We start from the raw sequence: 18,741 nt of genomic DNA on the forward strand, positions 1-18,741 counted from the left end.
TGAATGAAAGCTTTTTGAAAAAGCATTCAAAAGTCAATGAAGGCTACGCAGCTTTTAGTTTTGAATCACTAACATAATTCTTCAAAATTTTGATAGCATTTCTGCTTTACAATAATGTAACAGCTTGTCAACACGTGTACACATAACCAAGGTTTATCGTAAAGAATGTTTTTATTGATACATTTATAAATGAAGATTTTAAGAATAAGACTACTACTAACGTATGTATATAAGTTTAAATTGTTGAGTTGTTACATTACAATAGCAAAAAAAGAACAGACAAATCCACATGCTCATTACTTCATCATTGCTTTATTCAACATACTGTATTTCAGCCTTCTTTGGCAGAGAAACATGCAAATAGCCAAACATCAGTAATAATCATAGAAGTAGAATTGAATAGAAAGGTATTCTCATTCGAATCAACGTAGAAGAATGGTCAGAGCGGCGGACATTTTCATATGTACTGCTCCACTGCAAAATAACTAGCAGGCTACTTTCTGCATAAACTTCTGTTTTATTTAATAGCCAACAAACTCCAGCACCAAACTAAAAGAAGAATATTACCATTAAAAACATTCTGTTTTTAAAAGCAAACAAACAAACTGATTAATATACCACAAATTCTACAACAACCACAAGAAACACATTTCATGTAATTTCAAATCATAGACAATCTACAGTCATTTAATTTTTTTTTTATTATTACGCAGTAATACATTGTGTTTCTATCATTTTCAGGATCAAATAACTCTTTATGAATATTGACCTCAAATAACCGAGTAATTAGACTGATCTGGATACATCACAACATTCTACCATTGTTGACCATACAATGAATAAGACTCAGTGTTTCAGAATACAGATATCTAACTAAGTTTATGTTTGACTCCCAGACAAAGAGCCAGCTCATTTCTCTGGATCTTTCCGTCCTTGTTGACGTCACAATGACGCAGCAGAATGCCTCGCAGCTTGTCCAGCTCAGGAATTGTAAGATTGGGCTGGAGAGGACAGAAGAGAGCGGAAGGGAGAGGCACAGCATTATAGCTAGAAATCAACACTATGCCAGCGTTCATAGATGGGTCGATGGATGCCCATCAAACACAAATAACATCTGTTCCAAAGAATATCATCTCTTTGAGTTGACAGTTACTTAGCTTAGCTCAACTATGTCCTCTTTAAAATACATTTTAATTATATAAAAGAATTTTCAATAACATGAATTCAGTTTGATTTTCAATTGTGGTGTGGTGCCACACAGATCTTCGCGTTTATAATTCTCAATTTTTCAGTCACATATTTGGAGTTGATGTAGTTGTATAGTGTAGGGCTGCAACTAACAATTAGTTTAACTGTTGATTATTTTAATTGTTTGTGTATAAAATAAATGTCCATAATGATTTTCCAAAACCCAGAGTAGTGTCTTCAAATTTGTTTCATATGGGCATCAATCCAAAATTCCTTTTACTATGATAAATATGATAAATATCACAGAAAAGCAGTGAATCCTCACATTTGATAAGCTGATATTAAAGAGTGTGCATATGAAATGATTAATTGTCTATTGTTTCTACTGTTAAATATGTGGTAGGCTACATACATAGATCTACAACAAGTGTACATTTTTGGTAAACAACACTAATATCTGAATGTCAGACAGCATGTTTGCAACAACCAGCAGCATTGTGTCCTACCCTGACCAGCTCCATCATGTCTTTGACAAAGCCGTCCACCTCAGGACCCTCCAGCGCTCCTGTCTTACTCTGAACATGAAAGAAAGAGACAGAAGAAGAGAGAATGAAAAGAATAAAAGACAGAAAGGAGGAGTGCGGATTACTTCATCTAATTCACCCACTCGCATTATTCAGTCATTCATTAGTCTTCCTTTTCTGGGCGTATTGCTTTGGTGGGGCTGGCATCCTGGAGTGTTTGCATGTTAATCATATAGCTGCTCACATTAAATTAATTTGAAATTTAGACAAACTGCAGGAAGAATATGATGCATCTGACCCTCCTTCTCACTGCAGTTATGCAAATGCTTTTGCTTGATAGCAGTTTCAAATGGGGCCAAATAAGCTCAAATATTCAACTTTGTGCCAGTTTTTCACCCTCCCACTCAGGACCAAGAGATGTTCTGTGAAAGCCTGCTGTTATCATAAAACAGCTTTCACAAAACTTGAAAATGGTGCTAGTCGCTGTGCTGTTAATTTAAGAACTAGAAAAAAGCAGCCATAGTGTGAAACATGAGTGACACTTCTTAAAGAGCTTCTCTGAACTCTAAAGTAGTACAGGACGAATAAAAAGGTTCCAACTGAGCCATTAGTTCATGTACTACTTGTCAATACAGACAAGCTCATAAACATCATTTTACAGAATAAGGGAAGCTTATCAGTGAGTCATGATAGGAATAATTGAATCCTGTCTGGAGCTGTACTGTGAATGAGTCTGACAGAGTTAACTCATCATCCCAGAGAGTGACTTGACATTATAATGGGTGCTTTATTTTACTGTTTCATTACAGAGAAGGGAGCTAATTGGGTTCACTGTTGCTATACCAAGTCCTATTCTGCACACAGCCACACATTATGCACATTTGAGTGTTAGTGTTAATTGAGGATAGAAAATGTTTAGTGCAGGAGATGTCTGCCTTGACTGGACAGCTGCCATCACAAGAATCAAGATTTACTCCCCTTGTGCTATGGAGGAATCCTTTGATAAGACAGTAATACGCCCCGCCATTGGGCAACTTTAGTGGCACAGAAGGGGCTGCTGTGCCCATGGGTGCCTCTAAAGGAAGATGTTAAGGGCGATTGTTCGCTGCCCTCCTCCTCAACATAGAATTTCCTACAAGCTAGCTGACGATTCAAACCGGTAAACCTTTTGGTGAAAGGCCTGCTGTGTTAAATGTCACATTCTACCATAGTTTCCTGTAGGACAGGCCAGTATAAAATTATAAAATAGCAGTCATCCTCTGTGTCCCACCCAGTGAGTTATTATACTTACAACATCATAATGGTTAAAGATCTTCTCAAAGTCTCTCTTTCTCTCCTCTTTACTGCAGGCCTGGGGAAATGACGAAGCAGTTGTTCAAAATCAAAAAATATGGGAGGAAAGAAATTAGATAAAATAACAGAACATAACTTATCAAACTGTTGCAAAACGATTAACTCATGTTGTCATCTGCCATATATCAAAGAACGAGATACACTTACATCCATCTCGAACTTCAGCAGGAAATTCTCCTCTAAAGCCAAGATCCTATTGAGGAAGAAATACATATTTTACAAGCATTTTAGTTGGTGGAATTATCACCATTTACAGTATGTATCTCTTTTTTTTATAATCAAAACAGTCAAGAGTTTAGTGAATCCCTTTTGAGGGGATGTCAGCTCTCTCAGCTAGCTATCCCGAGGCATGCTGCTAGGTCTCTCCACCTCCACAAACCCCCATTACACATGCAAGCTCAAACATAACCCATATTTTATCAAAATGTCTTATCCATATGAACTGCTAACCAAAGCAGTAATTTTTGAGATGTTAACATTTGGCAAAATGTGATCTAATCTCTATTTTATGGCTATCCAACCACCTATTGTGTGATGCAGCAGAGATACAATCACAGGTGACAGAGATCTTAACATTGCAGGGACTTTTAAGAACAAATCTTTTTCCTGCTTTTTGAAAAGTACCTGGCCATGTCGTTCAAATCCAAACAGCCATCCTTGTTTTTGTCAAAGATTTTCATCTGCAAGAAAAGGGAGTGTACTCAGAACCACGAAAAGAGCTTCAGAGACTATGAATCTCTCTGTTTGTGCTGTTTCTGGTTATTTCCTCACACCACCTGTGACTCTAGAGCCGACTCATTCCATCTGACAGTGCACTGAGCGTGAACCAATCTCCTACTAATTCAAATCTATCAAGTAGCAAGAATAAGCTATCTGAAACTCTGGGTTTCAACAGAAGTAACTCAGGGAGACCGGTAAATAAGTAACACAAACTGCCTTCTGTGACACTCTGTCTTTTGACATTTGCAGCACACAAGATCCTCTGAAAATATTTCAGTTAGGCAGAATATCTAATTGCAGCGGCCACTTAAATCTTTTCAGTCTCATGCTGTTTTTATTTGTAAAAATAAACATGTCAATTCATGTACAGTAACCTACACTTCCAAGCTACCTGGAAATTGTAGGATGTGTCTGTTTTAACCAGCTCCACTCAACAACAGCAGAGTGACCAATGAATTCAGCTGCACACTAAGTAAAGAAAGGAAAAAGTTTAGCATTAACATATCTGTCTACCATGAACTGATTGCAAGTCAGATTGCCATATCTGACTAAGAAACACCCGATTCAAAAGGCTGCCTCTAACTGTTTTAGAGCTAGATGAAGTGGAGACTTGTATTACTACCATTGTGTCTGTGTACTCCTCCAGCTTATCAGATGACACTTCCTTGTGATGCTGTTGGAACAGATCTTTCAGGAAAGCCTAAGAGGACAAAAGTTTGTTAATAATCTAACAACAAAACAATCAAATCCAGTGGGTGATACACAATTACACACAATTCTCTAACACACGAAACAAAGGATACTTTGTTAGTGCACATTGCATTATGTCATGAGAAACAGGATAGACATTTCAGTGTACAGTATGACAGGAAACAGTGGCTGAGGGTTTCAGTCATTCTCTGCCAATGCCACTGCTGAAAGTTCCTCTACAGAAAAGAGATGTGTAACTGCTTCTGCTGTGTGTTTGTGCTGACAACTTTACCTTGAGCTCCCGAGCTGATATGTAGCCGCTGCAGTCAACATCGTACTTCCGCCATATCTACAGTGGGGAGGAAATGGCAAATTAGCAAATGCTTACATGCAATGTGGTTATGGGTGAATTTGAACTAGAAACATGAAACAGTGTTTTGAAACTGTGTTTTCATGTTGTGCTGCCACTCCACTCATCTACTCAGTTGGCCTGTTACTGGTCAGTTTGGTTTTATTTTTATCTCTCTTTATCTAGGACAATGATAATGTTTTGCGTCTTGCACCCGCAACAATCATTTTATTAGAATGTATCCATTGATCCATTTCCTGGTTGGTGTTACAGGCTCACAATCAAAGAACTGCTAAAAATAAAGCTGAAGTTCTTAAGTGTTATTTGGCTTGAAAAATCAACAATTTGATTGGTTCTTAAACTGTTGCGTGAACTTGTGTGTGGCATATTTTTAAGTTCTAACCGTACAGTATATGGTTTAAGTCTACACAGGGGAAGCAGGTAACGTAGGTTTGAGTAGGTTTAAGCCTACCCAAATGCTCCATCCTGCCAATATGGACATGCAGCTATCATTGGCACCATATTGTGACAATCTGCAAGTTAATTCCCACAGTACTCAAAGACATTAAATGCACCCTCGCTGCACAGAAGCAATCCCCACCCAAGTCTCGGTCATGGTTACATCAATACATGTAGATAAACCTGAACATTAAATCAAACCCACAACACTTAAACACAGGTAACATACATGCACACCCAAAACATTAACAGAACATCATTAAAACATACTTCGACGAAGACAGGAACCGTTCAGAACACAGTCCCATGAGCCTTTGCAGTGCTTCAGTGCAGTGCACAACGGCGTCCCATCGGCCGTTACAGTATTGTGCACACAACGACGCTAAAGTTAAAGCATACAAACCCCTGTGTATTCCCTGTATTACCCTACTGCTTTTGTCGCTATGACCACCTTCTCCACCTTTAGTGTTTATTTACGTCTTTTGAATGCGCCTCTGAAGCACTGTAGCCGCTCTCCCTGTTCGTCTGTTTGGTTTGGTTGTCATGGTAATCAAAGGCAGTGTCGGGAAAGGGGAATGGGTGATTCGGTAGAGGACTAAAAAAAATAATCAGGCTACATAAAATATATTAATGACAATGTCATAAATTATATTTGTCAACACTGAGCCTGCTACACGTGGAGATTGACCTCACAGAAAAAGTAAAAGCAGAAGAAATAATTGATGCTTATGATGCCAAAAAGAAGCGGCGCGGATCATAGCGGCAACGAGTGGTTTTTACCAAGGATCATGTGTATGCGGCCTAGGCTATCCGAATCTACCTCCCTCCCACATTAGCCTACCCAAACCTCCACCTCACCCGCTCCCTATGAGTCTACAGTATGTACACCAAGGGATAAGCAGTCCTGTAAAATAATAAATCTAGTGATGACATGCAACAATGGCCCCCAGTCAAACAATGAATGTTGCAGTCACTCCATGTATGTCTTGGACCACTGGCACATCAGGACACCTAATGTTTGTGGTGTTATTGCTACTGTATAATCTTTACTGGTCTAATAACCTTTTATTGACACATTGTAGCTGACATACAGTATTTCTAGTTGAAATTATTAGTGGATGTGGCTCGCCTCGCGTCCCTTGATGTTTGGTATAGTCACAGACCTTACCTTAATGAATTCAACACTGTTGTCCAGAGGAGCTTCTCTGCGGAAAACTAAGAGGAAGTTCTCATCTTCAGGGAGGATCATATTGGCCAACTGGAAAACAGGTCAGAGCAGAGAGTAGTGATTGGATAATAATGTTATATGAGGCTTTCCAAGTCTTGTCTATTTTATTATTGGAGAGAGTAACAATTACAACAACAATAACTGTACATTCAAACTCAAGAACAATTTAATCCAATCTGGTTTGGTAATTGTAATTATAATTTATTTATTTGAACAGGGACAGTGCACAAAAAACATTAATAGATGTCTTGTGCCAGGTTGTAGCAAATTGCTAATTTCCGCCCATAGTCCCTGGGCAGGTAAATGGCAATTGGTCTTGTAATTTTGATCAGGTCAGGTGACAGTTTTTATTAGATAAATTTTCTACAGAAGAAAGGGGTCCAATGAAACTTTTTACAGTGAGGTCTATGGATTATCCTGATAAGATGGGACACTCTATATAGAAAGAAGATTTTTATTTCCACCTTTATTGTGTTAAGGTGGCAGCAGAAGTTTCAGCCGCAGATATCTCACAACCTCTGCAAACTGGACCTATCTTCATGGTTAGATACGTAGTAGGAGGGACACATGAGAATTTATGTTGTATTGCCATTTGGATGACCGACCCTACACCTGGCTCCTCTCCAGTTTGTGTTGCTTCTCATTTTGTCTGTCCTTTTATAGTATCAGCCCCCCATTAGCAGATTAAACTGCCTCCCTTCATCAGTCTAATTATAATACAAGATGATACTGCGAACTTTTGCTTCACAAAGCTGAAGAACTGCTCACAGTCAGTACAAGCACAATGCACCAACAGATTGATGCCAACTCCAAAAGAGCTGTTCAGAAAATAAATGGAATCAACAAACTTAAAAAAAAAGTCTTGCCATTGTTGGATGTTTTCAGTCGTTTCAGATAATTGGATAACCCTTGTGTATACACAAAGTAGCATATACACAGTACCTACTGCAGTGTCGCCTTAATACTGTGAGACAAAGGCATACACCAGCAGAGTGTAACTGTTCAGACTGTATAGAATTCTATGGATGGCAGTTGAAAGATGGATGACAGGTTGAAATCCTAATTTCATCAAGTATCCAAACACTGAAGTGTCTTTGAGTAAAACAGAGCCGCTGCCATATCCATGACTGTTGTGTTGTACAAAGCTTCAGGAGGGAAGGTTTCTAAATTTGGGATCATTACTATTAAAAATTCAAAAAGTGCAATACATTCATGGTATCTTGCACAGTTGCTTACCCTGCAGTAATAATAGTTTCTTTAATGTCATTTAGAATCCTAGTGTTTCTGCTATTTATTAAATCACATAACAACATACATAAATGTCCCAATGAGTTCCAAACAATGAGGTATACAGAAATAACATTTGGAAAAAAGAGAGCACGGGTATCAAATCGGGAAAGAAAAAGTGGGAGGGGTGCATCCCTAGTCGGCAGGGCGTGTAGCTACTGTACAGAGAGGTTTGACCACACTGTTCCTGCATCAGCCACTGTAAATCATGTAATTGGCAAACATGTATTGATTTTTTTACCCATCTTTATGAGTAGAAGCCAAAGCCTTTGGGGTCTGTGGGTGCAATGCATTAAGAGATTGGCCTAATGAATGGGTACACGTTTCTTTTTCAGAATAAAAGAAAATGCACTTCATTCCTCTGATGAAGCACTGCTGCTGTGCCAAGAGCCCCATGCCTGCGTCAATTACTCAATGTGGAGACTGAGAAAGCAATCTCGAAAAATTATGGCTTTAAATTTCTGGGAAACAGCCGCAGCTTGTTAAATTGTCAGTCAAGTTTGATTTCTTTTAAAAAACTGACTCAATCAAAAAGTCATTTAACAATTAACCTTAATTAATTACAAGCAAGAGTCCTACTTGAAGACCAAAAGGATCATTAGATTATTTCCCATTTAGAAGAATCATTTTACCTGTTCAGATTAGATTTGTGATACCTTTATATAGTGCATATATACAGTATATATACACAGTAGATTGTTAGGTAATTCATTTAGGTAAATGGTTTAAGTGCTGCTCTCCTCTGGCTGTCTCTTCAGGATGGCCTCAGCATTCTCAGAAATTAGTTTGCTTTCTTCTTTATTATGGTACAAGCTGCATCATGCGTTGATATCTTATAAGATAAGATAAGATGAAGAGGAGATGCAGCAGAAGATGAGGGAGGGGTAGTGGAGAAAGACAAAGGGCTGAGTGGATTAGATGAGTCAGACAGAAGGGACAGAGAAGAGGAAGAAGATTTAGAATAAAGAGGAAGTTAGAGTGAGAAGGTTTTATTGTGCAGATAGTCAGAGAGAAAGAGAGAGAGGTGGTGTTGTGTGTTGTCGCCGAACTGCCTAATTTTGTATGGCAGTCACTCTATGCACCATAAATATGAAGGAGAATGTCATAAATCAGTGATTACTCACTATTAAGTACCATACATTTAGTATGAAGGAAATGAAGTGAATGAGGGAGCGATTTTAGACACAGAAATTGTGTACTGTAGTACCTCCTCAATCTGTAGTTTCCCATCAGCAGTGACATCATAGGCGGACATAAACCTTTGCTTCAGTCTCTGGACTCTCTCTTCAGTCGCTTTCTCCTGTAGAGACACAATACGTAAACATACGTTAAAATGCATCATTGATTTTCTTGACCCAAAGCCACCATTAAACTGGACAGAGATATATGATGATCCAGTATATGATGGTGCAAAATTAAATGCCATTTACAGTAAATTGTAATGGAATTGTATTTTAAAGTTATTCTTTTAAATCACATTTGAGAAAAGAATATTAAAGGACAAACACTTAACTGGCTGTTAGTCACAGTTATTTTAAGCAATGTCACCATGGATACTGCTTTGATCTCCCATTTTTTTCTCTTAAGGTTTGCTTTCTTAATGTCACTTACTCTACATGTCCTCTTTGGTCTACCTGGCCTTTCTAATACACAGGACAAAGAGTGTGGGCATTATACTACAAACATGACATCATCCAAGACAAGATGAGATATTTCTAATAATTCTAATAATTTGCGATGCATTTGCAGTGTGTTAGTCCATGGACTTGACTACCTTTGGTTGCAGCAAGCATTTTACTGCGATACCTCAGTGAAATAAAATATGAAACCTATCTAAACTTTCTCATCCATCTACACCACCGTGCTATAGATAATGAAGAGTCAGAAAGTAAATTCACTCATGAAATGTGATGTACTTCAGGATATGGAGTATGAACTTCTTCTAGATAGATTATAACTAAGGATAAATTAAGAAAAAAGACAGCTTGTTGCATGCTTATCTGAGTTAAGAATCACATTTCTGTTTCCTGTGCAGACCAGTCTCTTTATCAGCCAGAGCTCAAAAGCGACTGAAGGTGAGAATATTTCCTGCCGTTGAAGTTATTTTAATACATATTTAGCAGCTAGCAGTCCAGCATCTCTTTGAGAACCCCCCCCCCCATCACTGTACTGTAACTATAGAAACCTGTTGATCAATGGTGCTGAAGTCTGAATCAACGTTTCATGCAGTGCAGAGCACAGTCTGCAGACTAGCAGGTCCTGGCTCATTACAGAAAGACAACTATTTATCTTCAGCATCAGTTTTCTATCAGACACTGACTCATGTTTGGAACCAGTAATCTCCTGTTGCTAAGCAGAAGTTTTAAAAGCACATATTGATATTTGACTTGATGTATACTATTGACATTGTGTACACTGCATAACAAACTCATTTATTCAGGGATTACTGATATATTAAACAGTGTGTCACTTGCAAATTCATTAGGTTGCATATGAGCATTCATTGAAAATGTGTTCATTAGTGTAGGAGAAATCTGCATAACTACCGCATATGTTGCACTAGAGGAAATGAAAAGACAGATATACAAGATAGAAAGGCACCATGTAGTTAATGGCACCCAATGGCTGAATATAATAGAATGACTGTGCCATTAGAAATACACAACAGTACTTATCCTGGGGCATTTATGATGGAAAGCAAACATCAGAGAGACAAAGCGCCGGTGGTCTGTTTGTTTTAGTACAACCCCATTAGTGTATGAGGGAGTCCAATCACACACACGCAAACACACACTGGAACATGTACTCATAATTGTGTGTCCATTTGGTTTTCCATTATAAGTGGTCAGGAACTTTTCCTTTGACAGTAACCAGAGCTCTTTTTACATCGTTGCGGTCACCCCACCCATCCAGATAACTTTCCCAGAAGCTAATTCAAGATATAATGTTGACAAATGGTGTCTTACATTAAATAACCAAAAAATGAATTACCATTGTATGCAGAACATTGAATTCAATGGCCAATTTCAAAATAAATTGTTGTACTGTACTGCACTGTAATAAATTGTACTTGTAGAACATGTGCAATACAATAAATAACAAGATAAACTAAGAAATATAGCAACTATGCCTTAATTCCTGAGATCATCTTCTTTTGAAAACAATAGGGCTGGGCGATATGCCCCAAATCTTTTTTCCTGAAATAGATCATTATATATTTCGATAACAATAAATATCAAAATAAAGCATGTTTTAATTCAATAAATAAATAGTCTATGAAATAGCCACATGGTAAGACCTATTTTTTGTATACCACTGTGTGAAATAAATACTTAACAAATGTAAAGTACGGAGAATTTTCTTATAACATAACATGCAAGGATCAGAACGTACAGAACCGTCCAAATGACAATGATATTGCCGTAATGCAGTTCAGCCGCTGGTTATTCGACATAGCAATAGAAACAGCATATAGAAACATTTATACAATAGACATTTTTATAGTATATCGCTTTGACAATATATATATCTTCATATCGCCCAGCCCTAATGTACATTATTTACACTAAGTTATTCTAGCAGTATCATTGATGTGGCATATACATAGATGACACAGTATAATATGCATTTGTCAGATGGAATTGATGTTGCAGTATGTGCCTCTGTGTTTAAGCTGCTGTCATCACAAGTTATGGATAAATTCATTCAAACAAAGTTGACTTACCTGATGACCCAGTTTCTTCATCATGTGAATGAAAAAGTCATCAAGCTCTTTGCCCTCAATGTAGCCATTATCTGTCAAAGAAAAGTCATTTAGGTTATAAAGCCGGTGAATTTCCCTCAAAATTCAAATATGACTAAGAACTTTCAATGCAGTCACTAGTAACTCTATCACTGCCAAATTATTTTCATATTTTGAGTTTTGACCCGTGTAAAGTCTGGCTGTGCACCTCTGGTCAATCCACTTACAGACCAATACTTATAAATACATTATAAAGCGTTGTAATTTCTGTTTAGGTATATTCATAGTGAAAAACAAACAAACAAACTGTCCTCACCATCTGCATCAAAGTGTTGCCAGATTTCCAGGAAACCAGCTGCATCCAGGTTTTTAAAAGCAGTGTCCATTTTAAGAAAGACAGAGTCAACTTTAACACGTAAAAACAAGGACTGAGGTGACAAACTGTGTTGCACTGTTCAGTCTGCTTGGTTGACATATGCTCTTTCTGACTTAGTAAAAACCACACCTCCTCTGCATATGAGTGAGTGTGTGAAAAAGAGAGAGAGAGAGAGAGAGAGAGAGAGAGAGAGAGAGAGAGAGAGAGAGAGAGAGAGAGAGAGAGAGAGAGAGAGAGAGAGAGAGAGAGAGAGAGAGAGAGAGCATAATGTAGCATAGTATTTGCCATCTGGTGGCTGTATTGTTACATTGCAAAGCAGATCAAAAGTTACAAAAAAAAAGACAATGCAGAAATTTTGAAGCCCGCAAAATTGTTTTTAATCAATGTTAATATTTGCATGAAGAAATCCAACACCAGCAGAATGACTGGGGGACCATTTTGATCTATGACAAAATTGCACAAATAATGTATCAAGACTGATAATGAGCAAACATGTCATTTGTATAGGCATTTTTTTTCCAGTTGAAGGAAAACGGTCATTGTTTTGCATTATTTCTTTTTTTGAATCATGATGAAAGTAACATTAAATTGATTACATGTAATAACAAATGAATACACACAAAGAATTAATTTCTACATTTATGAACACAATGTACATGTGAGAGGAAAAACAACAAAGGATCAAGACATCACCAGCTACTGTTTTTCATTCCAAATAAGTTACAAACAAACCCCTAGTATAGTAGTGTACTTAGTACCAAAACATTATAGGATTTGCTGTGTTCACATAGGCATGTGAATGTTTCACAGTGTGTATAATACATGTGCGTATATTACACATACATATATATACACACGCACACTCCTAGATGTAAGAAAGCACATATATACATACAGTACAACTCACAGCCACATCATGCAGTCTCTCACACACACACACACACACACAGAGTCTACACTCAATGCTACTGGTTATTTTCACTTTCTTCACTCCGTACACCAAAAGAAATAAAGATGGATTCTCATTTTTCAGGGTTGAACAGATCAGTCTTTCAGACAGCCAGCTGCTTCTGAAATCCCAAACAGAAAGCAAAAACAGAGAGAAGAAGGTATCCATATGATTTCCTTGCATCATAAAAATGGCAAGAAATGTCAACGGAATACAGCACACACACACACACACGTGTTCGCTCTAAAGTAATGGTATTTTTTTTTGAGTGTCCTGGAACACCTTTCAAACAAAAGTGATATTTGAGTTTTGGGGCTGAGACTGTAAATTCAAGCAGTTGTTGACATCATAGACTAGATTAACTATATACAGCAGGAACAGTGTTATTTCCGAACCATGATTAGTGACAAAGATGCAAAATCAGAGTCCCACAAAAAGACATCGATAGACACCATAGGAAACGGTGCACCAGTAAGACCTTTGGCCCTGACTTGACTTGGACTATTGTACATACATACATTTGTGCCATTTTCACACTGCGCATAAAGAACAAGGTCTGGTGCAATGTTTAAAATAAACACTGGAGCACACAACTAGATAGTCTAAAGTTAAAGTAATTCCACAGTGGTTAATTCTGATATAATAAAACATCAGTTGGATCTCACATATAGGTGTGTTGGGGGTATACTGCTGCGTTTCACATCATATAGGATGATGGCAGAGATGAGACAGATTCCCATGTTAATGCAATGCAAGCATTTTTGTCATCAGTTTGTATGACTGTTAAAAATACTGTGCATTGACAATATTAATTATATTTGGGTTTATTTTCCTTGAATGATGGTTGACGTGAGGCATTCATGTTTGTTTGCTTTTTCAGGAACACTTAAAAAAAAATTCAAAGTTTCCCAGTCATAATTACAACTTGGATGTTGATAAAGGTTAACTGGTAATCACTGTACAGTAACTCCAATATAACATGAGTGCAGCACAATCTAATGCAAAGGCTAAATGTCTGTCCCAACCAATATGATATCCAAAATTAGTAAAACTGCATGACAAAACTTTAGACAGAGGTACAAGTTGCCCAAAAATCTCAGTTGCCTCCCCCCCCTTTTTTTTTTAACTTAAGTTCATCTTGGGAATCTGTTTGATGACTGTGTAGCAGTGTAAAAAAGGGCATTTCTTGCTTTTAAATGACAAGGATAAGAGGAATTGGCCTGAGACTTATGTTATTGTTGTTATGTAGCATTCAGATCCTGAAAATGCTACATACAGAATAGCCAAGAGGTCTATGTGGTCAACATACAGCTCCCCCCAGTCGAGTGCACATTCACCTCAGACATTATCAATTATTCTTTTAACAAATGCCAACTCTTTATAGGTTGTATTTCAAAGAATTATCTTTGAAGAGAATGAAGTGAAAGTGAACTGAATTTAAAAGCCCTGAAGGTCAAATCTGAAGTGTTTAATGGCTGGAGTTCCCTCAGTGTCCCGCTTTCACACAAAGATCAGACTGAAGAGGTTATCGTCAAAAATGGATCAAAAAAGCTACTGAAATGGGAAGCAACTGTCAGTGGCTTCCATGTTCCATTCAAGCTGATTATGTATGAAATCCCTCTTTTTGAGTAAGTTCTTTGCTTTCATTGGACCATCAGCACACCAGGGGAATATTAATACATGTCAGTGTGTTATCGGAAGTGGGGAATCCATCAGTCTTTAAGAGCAATTCAGAGTGCGTATGACTGTGACAAACACTGGCACACCACACAGTTTAGACAATATGTTTGACCAAAAACACTACAGACACGTTTATGATGGCACTCTGTATTGCACTTAAATGACAGACACATACTGCCTTTCCCCATAAACCCCCACAGTGTCTACACACAGAACAGTGTTAGTTAACAGTGCTGAAGCCTTATTGATTGGTTATCAACAGTGAAGTTAAAGTGTGCCACAGTCCTCTCAAAGCAACACTTCATATGGTCATTCCAACTCCCACACAAGAGTTCAGTTGGGATGTTAGGTAAGGTCTTTAACTAGTTGAGTTTCCTCTGAGTGACCAAGCTACATCAAATCTGTATTTGTGATTCATGGTGGGCTGAGATTCTCAGCTGAACCTGTATTTACCTGAAAAAAAAGATGAATTGCATAATGGATTCAGTCACCTTTGAAGTCCGAAGAAAGGTAACTTGCACATACTGAAAATAGCATATAGAAAAATCTATACAAATATATTGAAGGAACAAAATGCCATTGGGTCCTGGTCTGGTTGTATGTACAGTACAGTGATCCTGGTATTACTGTTACATGTGTTTGGTCCCTGGGAGACGAGCTACTGCAACAAATAGCAATAGACTTTAGATTAGTACTACACTCCGTTTTACAGTCTCTCTGTCTTTTGCACATAAAGTCGGCTGGTTCCTGAAATCATCTCTCTTTTTTTTTTTTTTAAGTGGTTTACAAACTCCATTCAGGTTTCAGTATTCATTGGCAGAATACGCTTTTTCACCCCAGGAACCATTTCCTCAATTCCGTGAGATTTTTACCTGACAGCAGAGAGTAGGAATGAAAGGAGAAAAGGCTGTTTGTGAGAGAGAAGGAAGCTCTTAGGAGACTTAGCACAGTTTGGTTTACTAGGTGAAATGCGACTGAAAAACTGAGGATTTATTCCCTCAAGTGTTAGTATCAATATTTTTCATCACAGATAACCAAACTAACTTGAAACTTTGTATTACCTGATACAGCAGGTCCTCTTTGCGGTCAGACAGAACGTACAGGTACAACCTCTAATATAAATGAAAACATATTGATTTTATTCCCCCTTAGTTGTTTACTAAAGTTAAGGTGTGAGCAACCGTTATTTGCTGTGAATTTTTCCTACTTATATTAAAATAAAGTCCTTGTCTGCCTCCTCCACAGAGTCTGAGGACTTCTTGCGCACAGCCTTGTCAGGGTTTGGAGATTGGCCCTTGGTCTTAAAGGAGTCATGGTCCTCAGAGTTGGTGCGGAGACGGCTGGGTCGCTGAACAGAGTCTGACACAGAGAAGATGAAAGATGAAAATAACATTAAGTGTTGACAATGCTTAGAGCAAGGGGAAGACGGGGAGAGAGAGAGAAGAAGAGGTGAGCAGGAAAGGGAAACAGGAAATGAGCAATTATTATTTTTTTGGGTACACATAGCAGTTTTAAAGTGTGCTGCTACAGTTGGCTCTTGTTCCAATGCCAGCCTTACAGCCAGTTGGAATACATAAACAAAACCAGGAAGCGATGTAAAGCACCTTAAGACCACCTTATATTTATATTACATTTCAGTTTATATTACACCTTATATTTATATTACCCAAGGCTGAATAACTACTCTGCATACCAGCAGTGCGTGTACATATCTCTTTTATACAAAACAGCCTGCTGACAAAAATGGCTCATTATTAAAACTGTAGCAGCAAAACAAATGTATAGAAACAAAGGCTACTTAAATATACATCACCAACTTAAAAAATAAATAATATAGAGCTAGGATGAATTCCTGAATTCCTAAATTATACACAGTTGTGATTTTTGTGAATATGCAGATTGTTATCCCTGTGATTGTGCAGCATAATATTTTCCTACTCTGCCCAATGTGGGATAGATGAGAGTGTATACTTAAAAGGGATCCTGCTATGCATATAAACAACAACACAGATTTAATTAAACTTCTATTGAGAAACAACAAAACAAAATAACACACCAAGTAGCCAACGGTTTCAAAAGAAATTCTCATTTGCCCGAGAGCAGAAATTCTGCTCATGAACAGGAATCAGGTATGTGTACCTCTGATGGGTCCCAGAGGGTGTCACTGATAACATACAGTAAAAAAGGTAGGGGAGGGTTACCAAGGGAGACCAAAGGAGAGGATATCATATATAAAAACATCAGAGGGACAGACAGACAAAAATCACAAAGCTGCCAGGCTGCCTGTTACATAATAGATAACCGCTGTCAGATCTTGACGGTGACATCAAACCATGTACCAGTCTATCTAGGGGAAATCTGCTCTGGCCAAAGGACAGGTTTCGGGTGAAGGAGAGAAAAAGGTAACTACCAAAGTGTTTGTAAGAAGATTACTCTTTCCCTGCAGTTAAACATATATTCATTTATTAGCATTAATGCCATGGATGAGCTACACAGAGATTTAAAAGATTTTGATAGACAGGTTTTATGACCCACCATCCTGAGTGGTTTTGTTGGCAGAGCCTCCTGACTGCAGACCGGTCTGGCCCTCTTTGTCTTTCTCTGACACCGTCCTCTTCAGCATGGGAGGAAGAACTGTGACCTTAGGGGACACACTGCCACTGCTAGGGGAATCTGAGCTCTCATCTGGCGGTAAAATTATCAGAAAACAAATACTATCAACTCAAACAAATATCTGCCGTACAATCTCACCGGAAGATAAACATTGAATCACTGTAGCGACAATCTCCTCAGCGTGGCAATCTTAGCCAGTGCTCGGACTGTACCTATGCTCCTGCTGTTACTGCTGGTCCTTGGCTTCAGAGGGATGGTGGGTCGGGCGGCCAGAGCAGGCTTCACTCCCTGTGGCACCGGCGGTTTGGGACTCACGGGTCCCCCAGGGGAACTTGAGGAGGACGTAGCCCTTAGACGAGGGGCTGGGTCAGGCTTAGTCTCGCCACGAGGAGGGGTCTTCTCTGGAGAACCAGATGAAGGGTCGGATTTATGAATTGAGCCACTAGGAGACCTACTTTCTGGAATGGTGGGCTGAGACTTGGCTGCAGGCAGATGCAAAAATAAATAAATATATTTTTAATTCATGCACACAATGATTTTTAGGTACTGTATGGGTATGAAACCAGACCCCAAAACAGGAACATGAAAAATAATCCACTAAAACCAGCTGCAAATCTGAATTATTCATTAATAGTTAGCTTGTTTACCTCAACAGATAAAACCGCTTACCTGTTGCATTGTTGTCAGGCTTGTCAGGGCTGGAAGACTGGAGTAGAAACAAAGACAAAATATTGAATCACTATACAGGAGTTCAGAACGGTAAAATATTTTTTTTTCTTCTTTTAACCGATTACTCAGTTTTATGACATAAAACCAGAACATGAAAACTAGTATGTACCAACACTGTACAACATGTTAACAATAAAACATTTTCTTCATATAATGCTTTAAAAAAGGTAATCAAAGGTTAAGACCACCTTTTGAGTTTGGTATATTTACCACATTGCACTCAATTTAATATACAGTATATTTTTAGGTTCAAGCTTTTATTGATTGGAGAAGTGCTGTGCTGTGAAAGTGAATGCACATAGACCATTTAAACAGAAGGGGGCGCCTTTGTGTTAGAAAATGCTCAGGATACAGCTCACACACCCAAGCTTTGTATTACAGTAGGTAATCTCCTGAATAGCTCTCCATTTTACCTGCATACACAGAAAGACACACATGCACAAACGTACATACACACACACACACACACACACACACACACACACACACATGCACACACACACCTGGAAGCCAGCCAGAACAAGCAGATGGCAGGAGAAGCTTTAGTGCCACTGATACAAGGTCAGAAAAACCACTAATGCTGCAAACACCATAAACCTCTTACCACACACACACACACACACACACACACACACACACACACACACGCACACGCACACGCACGCAGTAGCTAGTTAGGGACAAATTATACATCTAGTGAACACACTTAAAGGTGCCAACACCATCTCATATTTCAAAGACAGACAATAGTCTACAAAACATACAGTTATTGTCCTTATTAAACTCTTATCTTATCTCACTAGTTCGGCTCCCACTGAAGAAGTCACTGTAGAAAATAGAGCACTTGTACTTTA

At 38.3% G+C, this 18,741-nt stretch overlaps 2 protein-coding genes across 5 annotated transcripts in view; both read right to left on the bottom strand.

Annotated features, from left to right (window-relative positions):
* Nucleotides 1-292: 292 nt before the first annotated feature.
* Nucleotides 293-12,080, bottom strand: LOC116049232 (secretagogin-like). The gene is made up of 11 exons (XM_031298698.2): nucleotides 11,857-12,080; nucleotides 11,523-11,593; nucleotides 9,006-9,098; nucleotides 6,452-6,541; nucleotides 4,768-4,824; nucleotides 4,408-4,485; nucleotides 3,690-3,745; nucleotides 3,213-3,258; nucleotides 3,004-3,063; nucleotides 1,695-1,763; nucleotides 293-1,001 (listed from the first exon to the last, which is right to left on the bottom strand). The coding sequence occupies exons 1-11, from the start codon at nucleotides 11,924-11,926 to the stop codon at nucleotides 870-872; spliced, it is 822 nt and encodes a 273-aa protein (XP_031154558.1). The 5' UTR covers nucleotides 11,927-12,080; the 3' UTR covers nucleotides 293-869.
* Nucleotides 12,081-13,981: 1,901 nt separating this feature from the next.
* Nucleotides 13,982-18,741, bottom strand: part of LOC116049231 (F-actin-uncapping protein LRRC16A-like) — a 78,094-nt gene continuing 73,334 nt past the window's right edge. For 2 of the 4 annotated variants that reach the window (XM_036006055.1, XM_031298697.2), the window contains 5 exons: nucleotides 17,828-17,864; nucleotides 17,371-17,640; nucleotides 17,076-17,230; nucleotides 16,452-16,457; nucleotides 13,982-15,914 (listed from right to left, as the gene is read on the bottom strand). In XM_036006055.1, coding sequence (XP_035861948.1) covers nucleotides 15,753-15,914; nucleotides 16,452-16,457; nucleotides 17,076-17,230; nucleotides 17,371-17,640; nucleotides 17,828-17,864 — 630 coding nt within the window. In that variant the 3' untranslated portion in view covers nucleotides 13,982-15,752. Of the gene's footprint in view, nucleotides 15,915-16,451; nucleotides 16,458-17,075; nucleotides 17,231-17,370; nucleotides 17,644-17,827; nucleotides 17,865-18,741 lie in introns of all 4 variants that reach the window. The other 2 variants (XM_031298696.2, XM_036006056.1) reach the window with 2 other exon arrangements.

Source organism: Sander lucioperca, chromosome 10 (genome assembly GCF_008315115.2).
Source record: "Sander lucioperca isolate FBNREF2018 chromosome 10, SLUC_FBN_1.2, whole genome shotgun sequence".
Classification (NCBI taxonomy): domain Eukaryota; kingdom Metazoa; phylum Chordata; class Actinopteri; order Perciformes; family Percidae; genus Sander; species Sander lucioperca.

What these genes read in the sequence shown, in the direction of transcription:
- LOC116049232 (XM_031298698.2), bottom strand. Translation starts at nt 11,926, where the DNA reads ATGGACACTGCTTTTAAAAACCTGGATGCAGCTGGTTTCCTGGAAATC. An exon ending in GCAACACTTTGATGCAGATG is followed by an intron (nt 11,594 to 11,856) that starts GTGAGGACAGTT and finishes TTTCTTTGACAG; the next exon opens with ATAATGGCTACATTGAGGGC. An exon ending in TATCAGCTCGGGAGCTCAAG is followed by an intron (nt 4,486 to 4,767) that starts GTAAAGTTGTCA and finishes TTGTCCTCTTAG; the next exon opens with GCTTTCCTGAAAGATCTGTT.